Genomic DNA, 14,068 nt, shown 5'->3' on the forward strand with positions numbered 1-14,068 from the left:
AAGCTCTACTATGTCACTTTGACTACATACATCACAACACACGGCTACAACTTCTACAGTTTGAACTGCCCTCATCTGGCACCAGTCTGGTTCCAAGGGTGCTGGACGAGAGACAGGAGGTCAATATTGTCTAGCATATTGCCAGCACTTCCACTGTTTACTGGGCTCTCACAAGACATTTATGGGTAAATTAGAGCTAAATAACACAAAGCCAGGACTCGTGGTTGTAAACAAACTTTATGGAACCATGGGAGACTTGGCCACATCCATGATAAGTGGTAGTCCAGCTAACTAAAAATCATGCTGGATTATGGATGTTGCCAGACAAGAGAGTACTGTATTAGAGAGGCTCAACCTGTGCACATTCCTTCTCCTGGAAGGAAGGAAGATGCTTAAGTAGTCCAGTTCTCATCATTCAACTTTAGGTGGTAGAGAAAGTAGCAGTAGGATTTGGGTGAAAAGGCAAAGCTGAGAGCAGAATCCAAAATGAGTTTCAGATTCTGAGTGGCAGAGAACAGGAGAGGTGCTGTTTCAGAGGAGGCAATAGGAGTTTAGTTCCAGCCACAGTGATTTTAAACTGGGCACAGAAATATGCAGGAGTAGATTTCCAACAGATTGACTAAAATGTGGGACTGGATGGAGGGGGCCAGAACAGAGGAAGCTATATGAGATCACCCAGTGAAAAAGATGTAAAGGAGGAGGTAACCAAAGGCTCGAGACAGTGATGTTACAGGTGAGGTAGAGGACAGGTGAGAAACCAAGGAGAAAGTGGAAAGGTGTTGAGTGGGAAGCAGGAAGGAAAATGATCTCCTCTTTTAAAGTCATGCAGATCTTGCAAAGAAGTTGGGCATGGGCAAAGTATTACAAGAAAGTTAAAACTTGAAAGTGAGGCTGTGTCTACTATGAGATGATTTCAAATTTAAGGCCATTAACTCGATATTACCACGTGACTGTCTCAACTGTAAATACCACTAGCTTGAGTTAGGGAGCACTAATATTGAGATTACAATATCGTCGTTACCTGATGGATGTAGCGTCAAGATCGAACTCAGAAGTTCAATTAAAGGCCAGTGTAGAAGGGCCACATCTTAAAATCAAATTTATTAGCCCCCAGAGGTGTCCCATACGTAACCCACAATGCCCCTCAGTTCTCCACTCTGGCTGCTGCTCTCCAGGTGTGCAGTAATTAAGTAACAGGAAGACCCTCAATTTCAAGTCAGGACCAGGAAGCCTGTGGCTGTGGGATCATGTTTGTATGAGAGCCTGAAAAATGTCTTTCCTTCTTTGCTATTAGTGCTGTGAGCGCATTGACCCATTACAAACTGCCCCTGCAGGAAGTTCATGGTTCTGTCTCTATGCTTGGCATTTTTTTCTGCCCTGCCTGGCACCAGCCACTGCTCCGCCACATCCCATGGCAACAAGGCTGTTGTGGGGGGTGGGGTTGTGCTTGCATAACAGGGTGAGAAACTTCTCAGCGGTTTACATATATACACGACCCCGACCCTGCCCCACAGGCGCCACGCTGTCTGGGTCTTTCCTGCACTCTGCCACATCACACTGAATAGCCCCCAACCCAGTAAAAGGACGTGCCTGCCGTTTGGTGCTGACAATGCTGCCAGGCAGCACCATGTCCTGAATTGCGTGCATTTCAGGCTCCAAGGGCAGGAAAGAATTTCAGAGGCTTGCAGCTGCCGGGGGGGAGTCTCCCACAGCAACTAAGATACCTGAAGTGGGGAATACTTCAACTGGCCCCCCACTGAACCCTCCCTCCCCCATGCACCTAGCAACTGGAACTCCACCAAAAATATGTTCACAGGCTTGATGTCACTGGGGAAAGTCTCCCCCAGCAGGACAGAATTTCGGGGGCTTGCAGCTGCCAAGGGGGGGCCAGTCTTTCCCAGTGACTATGATATTTGGGGGCTTGCTGCTGCTCGGGGAAGTCTCCCTTGGTGACTGAGACATTTGGGGGCTTGCAGCCACTGGGGGGGAACTCTGCCCCAGCAGCTAAGATATTCGGGGGGGATTAATTCAACTGGCTCCCCACTGAACAGCTCCATGCCCCTAACGAAGGGCCAAAGGAGCTTGCTGCCACCAGGGGAAACCTCCCCTGGGAATCTCCCCTGGTGGCAAAAGTATTCAGGGGAAGACTACTTCAACTGGCCCCACAGTGAACCCCCCAGAATGCCCCCTAGCCAGGAACCAGCAGAGCTTGCAGCTGCTGCAGGGCGGGAAGTCTCCCCCAGCAGCTAAATCACTGCTTCAGATGCCGGAGGTGGGGGATGAAGTTTCATATGCTGCTCTCATCCCCAGCAGAAATCGTTCAGCTCCTACGCGGGGGACTACTTCAACATTTCAACCAGCTCTGTAGCCACAGACCACAGCACAGCGCTCCCCCAAAAGCATTTTCGGGGGCTTGCTGTCTGTTGCAGACACCTGATGGTTTGATATTTCTGTTGTAAAATCTTCTTCCTAACATTTGCTATCTGTCTTCATGCTTTGGCCCCGCCCCGCCCCGCCCCAAAAAAAAGGGTGGGGGGCAGTTGAGATTCCTGTCTCCATTATAAGTTTAGTGTATGAGATTTCACTGCCATCCCCCATTTGCTATGTCTGTGCAGTGAAGAGGGAAGACAGAGACCTTTTTTCCGAGACTTCTCTATCCTCTTCCTTCTACCTTTGAGAATACAGCTAATCCCAGTGTTATTTTCAGGGATGGGGTGCAATCATGGGGGGGTGGGGGACACTCAGTGGATCGCCAGTTGAGAATTCGGCTGCAGAAGACAGATTTCTGTAACCTTTTGTGCCATCTCTGTGGACGCCCTACTTTTTCTTCCTTTCAACTGGAAAAACAGACGTTTGCTCAGCATGGGAAGGGAATGAGGAAAATGCAATGTGGGAAGATGATGTCAAAGACCAGCGAGCATACCCAGAATGCTACAGGGATGAAGGAACTGTGGGATAGGTTCCCACAATGCACTACTAGAACGGTTGGTGCAAGCCAATTGAGGATAGCATCAATAAATCAACTTTGTGAGGAGCATGCGGGGAGGTGAGGATGGTCAAAAATCAAATTTATAAATTCCAGAATTACAAAATCGACATTAATAAATTCCAATTTATCTCATAGTGTAGACGCACCCTGAGTGACAGGGGCTTGGGATGAGGTTCAGTGAGAATGGAAAGTCAGGTATTTAGGCAGGGAATGCAGCATTATATAAGATAAAGAACAAAGTTGGACTGGATGGAAGTAGTCACGAATAGACAAACTAGCTTTTAGTTATGAGCTGCCTCCTACGTTTCATTTGTAGGGCTTAGTGCAAGGGTGACCAATATACAGCCCGCAGGTCGGATGTGGCCTACCAAGCCACTAGATCCAGCCTATGGACTGCCTCAGACATGGAGCAGCCACCCACTGCTTTAAGGGGCTTCCTGTTCCATGTAGCTCTCTGCTCCTGCCCTCTTGCAATATATCTCAGCTACCATTGGCCAATTCACAGTTTCCAGTCAATAGGAGCTGAAATATTTCTGCTGAGGGATGAGAGCAGCATATGAAACCTCATCCCCCACCTACTGCATCTGAAGCAGTGAGCAGTTTTGCGTGGTCTGAGGCTGCAGAAAGTGGAGAGCCTATCTCAGGGCCTTGCAGGGCTGCTTGCCAGGATTCACTCAGGTAAGTCTCCCAGCCAGAGCCTGCTTCTGGAACTCCACACCCACCCTCCTCCCAACTCCACATAACCTTTACCCTCTACCTCCCCTTGCACCAATATCCCACATAACCCAAACCCTCTGCTCCTCCTGATGCACCCATAACCCCTCCCACACCTGGCACCCCAATCTCCTGGCCTAAGTCACAACCCAAATGCCTGCATCCCAGACTCCTGCCTCAGGTCACAACTGCCTCCTTCACTCAAACTCCCTCCCAGGCCCCCCACCTCCTCCTGCACCCCAATCTCCCCTCTGTGCCCAACCTCCATCCCAGACCTCTCACCTCCTCCACTAATATCATGGAAGAGTGCGGACCTTGACCACTTCCCAAATTCTTACAGTGGCCCCCATCAAAAATTACTGCCTACTCCCTGGCTTAGTGGCTTCCCTTCTGGGAGAATGGAGCCAAACCAATTCCTGCATGGCAGCATGTTCTATGCTATTTCTACTCCCAACAATGACTAGTTTGAGTGATCATCTAGTGAACCACTGAATAAAAGACTTAGTATTTTATTTACAGTTTTTCTTGCTATCAAAGTTATTCTTTTCATTAAGTTTGTACATCTCCTACTGCACAGGATGTAACAAAAACACTTACAAGTCCCATTAATAATCGTTGCTGATAGTCTTCCTCTTGGAAGAGAGGAACTAGCCTTTCCTCTGAAATAAAGAGGGAAGAAGAGTTAGTAACATTCAAATGCTTGACTCTGCAGAATAAGAGTCTTTAAGGGTCTCCCAGAACTCTTAGAAATGAGGAGAAAAACAGGAAGCAGAACACTCTCACTCCTAGAAAAATTCAGAGAACAGCCACAGAACAGAACTGTCACAAGATGGTCTTCCCCGGCTGCTCCAATATGGAGGCATTTGTGGAAGAAGATTTTTCTCACTCAGTTCTCTTAGAGAATAGAGTCACTCTTTGTTCCTACAGCTCTTTCCCTCAAATGCCAAGACCAGTGTTGCCATCACCATTAGCACTTTAGAGCCAGCTGGTCCACTGTTACCCTGTGGTAAGAAGAATACAACATGCACACTGCTTGCTCAGATCTTGACATTTACAACTCACACAGAGTGCAAACACTGGGTGGATTTGCTATGTAACTGGTTAAAGCAATGTAGCCTTTTCATAAAATGCACCTCCTACACTTGCAGCAGAATTCTTTGGCTTGGCTATTTCAGTCACCTTATTCAGCAATTTGTAAATCTCACTACCCCGCTGCACTCCTTTTGACTGCATGGGAGAAAGATTACAAAACAAGATAACAGGTATAGAACACAACAGCCAGAGCTTGCAATCTTCTCATTGTTTGTGAGTTCTTCCTATCCCAAGAGACCAAACTAACCACCTGACCCTGCAAAGATGCCAAACACCTCCACTCTCACGGCCTCGGATTCGCCAGCTTTTCTCGATATCTTGCAAAAACTGGGCCCTAAGTTTAGAAGAATTTCCCTTCAATCATCTTTTGTCACTTAGCCCCTCTACCTCTTTCCCCAATAATGGGTCTGACCAGCTCCATTTCAAAATGCTCGGTGATCTTTGGATAAAATAAACTAGACAAATGTTTACTCTTTCTATTAGTAACTGGAAAGTCTATAGGGACAGTTGAGGTTCTGACACTAACTATACAGACATGTGTATGGCTTTTAAGCTAGCATTTATGGAAGAGAGGGGCTCTACCTGCAACCTAAGGCTGCAGACTAGCTATGGCTACACTGGATCCTAAAAGTCAAATGCAAAGCAATGACTGAAAGAGAGGGGAAGTGATCAGAAGGCTGGACACCGGAAGTTAATGTTGCTTTATATTCTAGACACATTTGCATTTGTTTAGAACTTTTAAATGAGTGACCAACACTTAGATTAGCCCACTGGTGATGTGAAGTGGGACTGCAGTCTGAAAGTCCTGATCAGTCCTTGAGAAGACCATTTAGGGATCTAGGGAAAATAATTTTGGGGAGAAGGATAGCTCAGTGGTTTGCGCATTGGCCTGCTAAACCCAGGGCTGTGAGCTCAATCCTTGATGAGGCCATTTAGGGATTGGGGCAAATAGATGTCAGGGATAGTGCTTGGCCCTGCCAAGAGGGTAGGGGACTGGACTAGAGGACTGCCAGAGGTCCCTTCCAGCTCTAGGAGAGGTGTGTATGTGTAGATTGTGAATGGAAATCTGAATTGTGTGATAGATGTCGAGTAAGAGATGAAAGACCCAGATGCCTAACAAAAGAAACAAGAATACCAGCTTATGATTTGTCAGTGAGTTTTATGACAACTGAGCTGTACTAACTTTTAAACTAATAAACAGGGGATCTTGATGGTCACATTAACATTTCCAAAACAATTCTACACTGCTACTGATGAGCTCTGCTCAGTACAACTGATTGTACAGTAAACCCTCAATTTAACAGACCCCAATTTAACCAACTTTGGAAATTTCACACACTGTCCGGCAGCAGTGCCCCACCCCATCCCAAATAAACATGAGCAACTCACCAGAGCCACCACTGCCAGAGGAGCCAGTGAGGTCACTGCAGCTGCTGGGGCTGTCAAGGCTGGAGGAGCTATGTGGGGTGGGGAGCTCTCCTCCTCCAGCCCCATGTGTGCAGTAATTGGGAGAGGGAGATGGAGGTGTGAGGGGAAGAATGGGGTGGAGGCAGGGGAAGGGGAAGGGAAGCAGGGAGCAATGGACAGAAGTGAGTGATGGGCTGGGAAGATCAGTGCATCGTCATACTGTATAACCATTTGGATTTAACAGACTTTTGGCATTAACGGACACCCCTTCCCCTCCTCCTTAGTCTGCTAAATTGAGGGTTTACTGTAGTGCCTTGACTCCTCTAGGATTTTTCTACCACAGTCTCCCAATGGGTGCAGCTCTGAAATTGCAGCACTGTAGAAAGCTGCAAGAAAGCAAAGCTTGGCAGTTTAACACCATCTATTCATGCTTTAAGGAAAACTCCTTGAGCAGACAAAGCACAGACGACTATGTCAGTCTAGATCAGTGTTTCTTAAACTATGTTCCCCAGAAGACTGGTGTTCTGTGAACAATTCTCAGGTGTGCCGCGGCAGGGTAGCAACTAGCTATGAGGTGCCGCACGGATGTACATATTTTCTGTTATTAAAACCAGATACAATGTTACTTCTACATTGCTTTGATGCTTGATTGAATTTTTGGTCTGACAACAATTTTTTTAAGAAAGTTTTCATAGGTGTGCAGCAGAAAAAATATTATTGATGGTGTCCCATGGTCTCAAAAAGTTTAAGGAACAGTCGTCTAGATCATTTTCAAAAGGCACTTTTCAATCTTACCCAGGTCTCCTGACGTGGTAACTATACGTCAGCGAGAGACACTTTTCCTACATTTCAGTTACTCAGTATTACCTACCTCGCTCCTGAGGTCTTTCAATGGCAAACAGGTTCAGAAACATATCTGAAAATTTATTTTCAGCCCAGGATATCTAGACCATAATCTTTTCACCTAGCTACTGCAGTAGTGCTTGTTTTCCTTACCCAAGTTCCATGCAGCAAGATTGGAAAGCACCCTAGGGAGGGAAAACTGAATTTAATTACTGCTTCAAAAGGACAGACACACCCTGAAAAGTTACTTAATTGCCTACATGCAAGTAATCAGATTTGAAATGACATGTATTGGCCATGTTAAACTAGCTTAATGTATTAGGAATAGTGGCATAAAATTAATTTAGACGTGTTTTTAAAGGAAGAAATCTTCATTTCTAATGTTCGGTCTTAAGGCCCAGAATGCTGGAGTCCCCAGACAGTTAGTGGTCATCAGAAGACACTGATGATATTGGCTGACTGAAACTTGAGGTAAATTGGCCAGATACATAATACTAGTGAGATGCACCCTGCTCGACAGCACTTTTAAGTCCAGACTGGCCCACTTAAAATGCAGCATTCACTTAATCAGAATAAGGAAGGGTAAAAAAATCACCAAAATTTTACCTACTTTTTTGCATTCTCAAAAATATTCCTCAAATAGGTTGTAGCTCTTCTTTCCTCTGCTTTCTATGTTGGGAAAACAAAAAACAGTTGCAGAACTACTAAACTTCTGCCAAATGAAAGATGGATGAGAAATTGTGCTAGCTTTTCCCTTCAAATGAGGATATTGCTACAACAGTGCCTCTCAATCACTTCTAAAAGCACAACCTGCAGCTGGCAGAACTCAGAAAACCCACAGAAAGCTAGAGCAGGAGAAATCCAAGGCCCCACTCTTGTGACAGATCAGCATGCAGCTGCCAACTGAAGCTACAGGTAAGAATTACAACCACTTACTGTCCCCCACATAAACACTACCTGGTTTCCACATCAAACGTCTAACAAACTGGGTTTCAAAAACTCAGTTCTTTACTTCTTTTAAACAATGCTCAGATCATGGAAACATAACTGCAGATACTTTTGTAACACGTTCATTTACCTCTTCGGAAAGTAGCTTATACCAGTCTCTCCTCAGCACATTGTTGTTGTAATGCAAGTGTGGCTCAGCATATTTCACACATTCCAGGTTTAAGTTCAGCTTTTCCCAGAAGCCTTTACAATTTTGAACCTACAAGCATAGAAATGAAAGCATGAAAACAAACTGCAGAGTGGTTAAAATGCTGATTGCTCAAATGACAACATGAGAGAACAATGCTTAATGCAGGGTTGGATATCAGTCTGATTGTTGGGGTTTTTAAGTCATTCTTATACTGAGAAATAATTACTTTAGTACTGTTATGCAAGGAAAGTAAAACCTCTGATATAAAGGGTCTCTCAGCATGGCCGGTGAACAGCTTCCTGTTTTCGCATCCAGGAAATATCAGCCAAACTTCTCTTTTTATCTTTCGATATTTTTCTTTATCTGGCAGTGACTTTCTCCTACTCATCTATTAGACTGCAATATGCACACATCCCAGGGTTTGTACAATTACTGAATTGCATTAGCTCTTCTGTTATAGAGTCCTATTTGGGAAGCTGGTATAACAAATTCAGCCTGGGGGAATTGGAGAGGGGAAAAAGCTTTTTCACCATATTTTTAAACCTTTGATTTTAATATTGAAATGGACTTAAAGCCTAAAAGGTAACAGAAAAAAGCCTACATAAAATTCTGGTTTCCTGAGTCTGCTTTTGCAGCTCCACCCCTTGCCAGTTTTCTTACCTTCAATAATAACTTCAGTGAAGTTACCAAGAAAACCCTACAATGATAGTTCTGATGCTGTTTCATAGCAAGGACCAAAATTACTGGAGAAAGTGACACATGGAAACCTGATCCCCTTGCCTACGCTTTACTTCACAGGCATATGGATCAATTGCTTCCCTTTCACGGTCAGTCACACCAAAATCCTATGGCAACTACAGCAATGGCTTACACGGAAAAGAAACGTCAATAAAATCGGGGCTTTCCTTCCTGGCGGAACAGAGCAGAACATTCTGCCACCTTTTTTCTTGGCACCACCATTTTTTAAGGCATCTGGACAGTTCTGAGCCGCATGTGGCTCTTTAAAGAGCCACTTGCAGCTCCTGCCACTAACAGTGCTTCTCCTCCGGCTCCCTGCCTGCCAAGATGAAAGACCAGGACTTGATTTAATTGGTTTAACAGCCAGCAGGAGGAATAGGGCCATTTAACCAATTAAATTGAGTCCTGCTCTTCCAGCGTGGCAGGACAGGCAGATGCCCCTGCTGTGCTGTATGTGGTGGGAGCCGGAGGACTAGGGGGAGCTGCACAGCCACGTGGGAAAGAAGAAAGTTGCCAGTGAAGGAGCAGCAGCACACAGAGCTCCAGGGTCAGGTAAGTGAATCCTGGGTTTGGAGCAGGGACGTGGTTTGGGGCTCTAGAGGGGGGAGTTTAAAGCCTGGAGGTGGTTTGGGGCTTTGGGGGAAGGGGGTTAAGCCTGGGGGTGGTTTGGGGCTGTGGAAGGCTGCGGGGGGGGGTAAGCCTGGGGGCAGTTTGAGGCCCTGGGGAGGATTAAGGTTGGGGGTGGTTTGGAGCTGCAGTAGGCTGCGGGGAAAGGTTAAGCCTGGGCGCAGTTTGAGGCTGTGGGGAGGATTAAGTCTGGGGGCTGGTTTGGGGCTTGAGTTCTGGCACCTTCTTTTTTTTTTTTTAAAAAAAAAAAAAAAAGAAAAAAGCACTGAGTTAAATTACATTAAACCTTCGATGGTACGGACTAATGGGGGGAAGGGGAATGCTGGAAGTCCATTAAATCTGAATGTTTCTACTGTATGATGATGCACTGACCTTCCCAGCCCATCACTCACGCCTGTCCTCTGTCCCACCCCACTTCCCTTCTCCCCTCCTGCCCCATTTTTCTTCTCACACCTTCATCTCCCTCTCCCAATTACTGCACACGCAAGGCTGGGGGAAGAGAGCTCCCACCACAGTCCATCCCTCCACATGGTTCCTCCAGCTCCAGTAGCCCCAGCTGCTGCAGTGAGCTCGGTGGCTTTTCCGGCCCCTGCAACAGCAGCTCTGGTGAATCTCCAGCATTTATGTGGGGGCAAGGGGGAGGCACCAGCAGACAGCATCCATTATTTCTGAAGTCCGTTAAATCAGGGTCCATTAAATTGAGGGTTTACTATATTTAGTCTTGGTCGGGATAGCTGCAAAGTCACTGAAAGTAAAACCCTGCACGTTCAGTGGGTTAAACAATAACTGCAAGATCCTAGAGGGAGGCCCACCTGAGTTAGTGTGCCTCCAGAGTCAGGGACCTCCCGCCCTTGAGACCTGGCAGTTATTCCTCCAGGCTTCTCCGAGGGCAGGCAGGATCATGTTTAATTGCTCTAATTTTAAGCAAACATTAAATCCCATTTCCCCTTGTATGTTACATCTTCATTCACTATTGTAAAGAATGGCTGTCCTGAGCATACAGGTTGTTTTCTATCCCTCGGCTCAACACTATTTCACAGCTGCTTTTGAAGCTGACAAACTGGCTATTAAAAATTCATCATGTGTACTTAATCTTTGCACAGCATCCAAAGCTCAAGTGCAAATGAACAGCTCGAGCTCAACACCTAACAAATTGTTTTGTTAGTCTTTGAAGCGCTACATGACTGCTGGTTTGTTTTGATAGAATACAGACTAACACAGCTACCTCTCTGTTCCTATCTAGAGTCTGTTACCTATTTGTCCCCCAGAAGCCTCAGAAACAAACCTATTCTCTTTTAATCACAGCCTTTAATATACGAGTCTACAGTTTCCAAAAAAGGGACGATTTTGGTACCAAACTTGGCAAATTTTGAAGACTGATTTTCAGAACATGCTCAGCAGCCATCCAACAAACATGCCCACAGGCCCTTTTAGAAGTATACTCAGAATCATTTTTAAAAAGTACAGGCACATGGGACTAATCACTTAACTTCCTATTTCCCACGTTGTACTCGAGATCATGAATGACTTTAAAAGACAATTACCAATTATGACAAACTCCCACACAAGTATGAGGCAACACAGGCTAACTTTGAACCAGGTGCATCTGACAAAGTGGGTCACTGCCCACAAAAGTTGATGCTCCAAAACATCTGTTAGTCTATTAAGGTGCCACAGGATTTCTCGCTGTTTTAACTTTAAACTATGCACTTTCACCGCCTCCATGTTCACCCTTGTCAAACAGAGGCGTATGTGCTGGCTGGGCCATGTCTCACGCATGACGGATGGCTGAATACCGAAGGACCTCCTCTTCGGCGAACTGGCGTCTGGAAAGAGGCCAAAAGGGCGACCTAAATTGCGCTACAAGGACACGTGCAAGCATGACCTCAGCGCTCTCTCTATCAGTGTGAACACCTGGCATTCGCTCGCCTCAGACAGGCATGCCTGGAAACAAGGAGTGAAGGAACCTCTTGCTATGTATGAAACTACCTTGGTGAAGGAAGTGGAAGACAGGAGAACCCTCAGGAAGATCCATGCCCGTGATACCGGAGCCACATCTGCCTACCGCTGCTCACAGTGCGGAAAGGACTGCCACTCCCGGATTGGATTGCACAGCCACAGAAGACGCTGCTCGAATCACTCCAACTGGGGCGCAAACCCATGATCCCTCGGGATCAAAGGATGCCTACTACTATGCACTTTCAACTATACTTCCCAGCTTTCCTCTGGAAACATGAAATAAATTAAGAAAACTGTACATATTTCTTTTAATTAGGTTAAATGTTTCAGGTTAACACAGCCAACAGATTTTTGGACATAAACAGGCATTTGTTTGCTTGTTACTGTTAGGTTAACAACACACAGGATATACAACCGTGACATCTAGTGGCTAGCTTAGATCATTGCAGTTGCACAACACTTCTCGCCCTGCATTGCTTCAACCATATTTTGATAGTGTATAGACTAGCACAGCTTCCTCTCCTGTTACATATGAACACCTGTTTAATGTGATGAAAAGCTGTTTTTATGTATTTAGTGAGTTCATAACAAAGTGGCAGGGTTTAAGATTAAAATTTGATGCCACTGAAAACTAAGACTGGCAGCATCTTTGGTTTCATTTAAGAAGCCACCAGGTTAAAGTAAAGGATTGTTTGTTGCTTAAATCTTGGTCTTCTCTGGCCAGGACCAGGCTGAGTAAGATCTTAGACGTTTCCAGAGATGCAGGTGGATGTAGTGGTGATTCTGCAGCCTGCCCTGTATCACCAGACAGCATAGGATTAGTGGCCCAACCTATATTACTGAAGGTGCCATTTTTCAAAGATGTCAAGCCAAAGGGCCTCAAGTCTTGTAAGGGCTTAAAAACCCAAGAGCCCTTTTCACAAGAGTAGAATCAGACTATATTTATCCAACACAGGGAGGACTACTTGCCTCATCTCCTTTTAAATGGCTACAGCAGTCCTCTTCACCACGGACCGTGAGTCCATGTAGCAGACCTGTGTGCTCCTGGTGACTGGCTTCATTTGCCTAACTGGTGGTACACAGCTAACCATAATGAGAGGCAATAGGTAAACGCACAACAAAGCTCAGTGCTTACTCCCTGCCTGCTTCACAGGCTGCATCCCTTCCCCATGCGATGAAACTTGCTTTCTCTGAAGCACTTGCTCTCGCTGGCCACTTGCAAATTTCATATGCCTCAATATTTACTTTCAAATTTTTCAAGACTCTTCCTTCCAGCTGGCCTCTCAACCCAGACTTTTCTCTCACTCTTCCTGACAGATTACAACATGAGCATTGTTAGCCGGTGGCCAGGTAATGTGCGGTGAGGTACCAACTATGCCCTTGTTATCATCCAAGTTTAAAACTACAAGAGCAGAGAGCTCGTGGCTGCAAGCAGCCAAGACAGGCTGACGGATTCCCCTGGGTCCTAAGCAACCCAGTTTTTTACTGTTAGAGCAGGGACCTGCTAGCTCTCTGACCCACAGCCAGGCTTTTGTAACCAAACGGTTACAGTTCTTTTGTTGTGCCGGCTGTGTTGCAGTAACAAAAGGGTTAACAAAATGGTTAGGCTTGGCTCTTAACTAGTTACAAGTTTATTAAGCTACAGTTATAAGCCTACGGTTACAAAAGGCTATTGTTTACTTCTTATATGCTAGCAAAGTACAGGTGTTAACAAGTTACGTTACAATCCAATACAAAGATATCTGTTACCATCTAACACAATATCTTGACACTAGTTACAGAGCTCTAATTCTTTAGCTGTGCACAAAAAAAAGTCGGAGACCTAGCATGGGTGTATCTTACCCTCTCTGCGTCTCTCGATACCAGCGTAGCCAAGCTGGATCGGTCACTCAATTCCGCGGAAAGACGAATACGAGGTTGGGCGTCCCCAGTTGTGGACCTCGGGAGGCAATCACCTGACCCGACCAGCAGGTAGTTGGTGGAATGCATTCAAAAGTTAGAGTTCTGCTGGACCCATCTTTTATACCCCTCTGGGTTATGTATTCTCTTTCTTATCTATGGTGCCAGATCATACTGGTCTGTCTTTGTGACGCCAGTTTGTTACAAGGGCATTTCTTACTTAGTTTGCACTTGTAAGACAAGAGATAAGCAATTTAGGAGTACAGGACATTCTTTTGTGTGGGCGGGGTACTTCCCCTTCTGGGGTGATTGTGTGTGTGCGCATCATATCGATCAATGCCAGCCGGGGTGATTTATTGAGGGTGTCCCCCACTCTCGTGTTGACAGTCTGGCCTGTTAGCCTTCCATCTGTACTTTCTGCTTCTCAGGGTCACGATAAGCTAGCATATCTGGGCCTCAATGAGGGCATCAAAGACTGTGCTGTCAGCAGCCATTTCCGTGCCCTGTGCTCTCCTCAGTGCGGGGGGGCAGCGAGCAAGCTGGCTTGTAAGGGGGAGACTTTGTCTGGCTACATTCCACCCCTTGATGCACCACACTACATCCCAGAACCTCTCAACCCAGACTTTTCTCTCACTCTTCCTGACAGATTACAACATGAGCAT

General features: G+C 45.9%; 1 protein-coding gene across 5 annotated transcripts in view; it reads right to left on the reverse strand.

The window, feature by feature from the left end:
* The window catches only part of GSAP (gamma-secretase activating protein), a 77,797-nt gene that overhangs the window by 27,365 nt on the left and 36,364 nt on the right, over positions 1–14,068 (reverse strand). For all 5 annotated transcript variants that reach the window (XM_075017118.1, XM_075017112.1, XM_075017127.1 and 2 more), the window contains exons 20-23: positions 8,124–8,252; positions 7,656–7,714; positions 7,199–7,230; positions 4,301–4,362 (exon numbers count right to left, since the gene is read on the reverse strand). In XM_075017118.1, the coding sequence (XP_074873219.1) occupies positions 4,301–4,362; positions 7,199–7,230; positions 7,656–7,714; positions 8,124–8,252 (282 nt within the window). The remainder of the gene's footprint in view (positions 1–4,300; positions 4,363–7,198; positions 7,231–7,655; positions 7,715–8,123; positions 8,253–14,068) is intronic.

Source organism: Carettochelys insculpta, chromosome 1 (genome assembly GCF_033958435.1).
Source record: "Carettochelys insculpta isolate YL-2023 chromosome 1, ASM3395843v1, whole genome shotgun sequence".
In the NCBI taxonomy this organism is placed as follows: Eukaryota; Metazoa; Chordata; order Testudines; family Carettochelyidae; genus Carettochelys; species Carettochelys insculpta.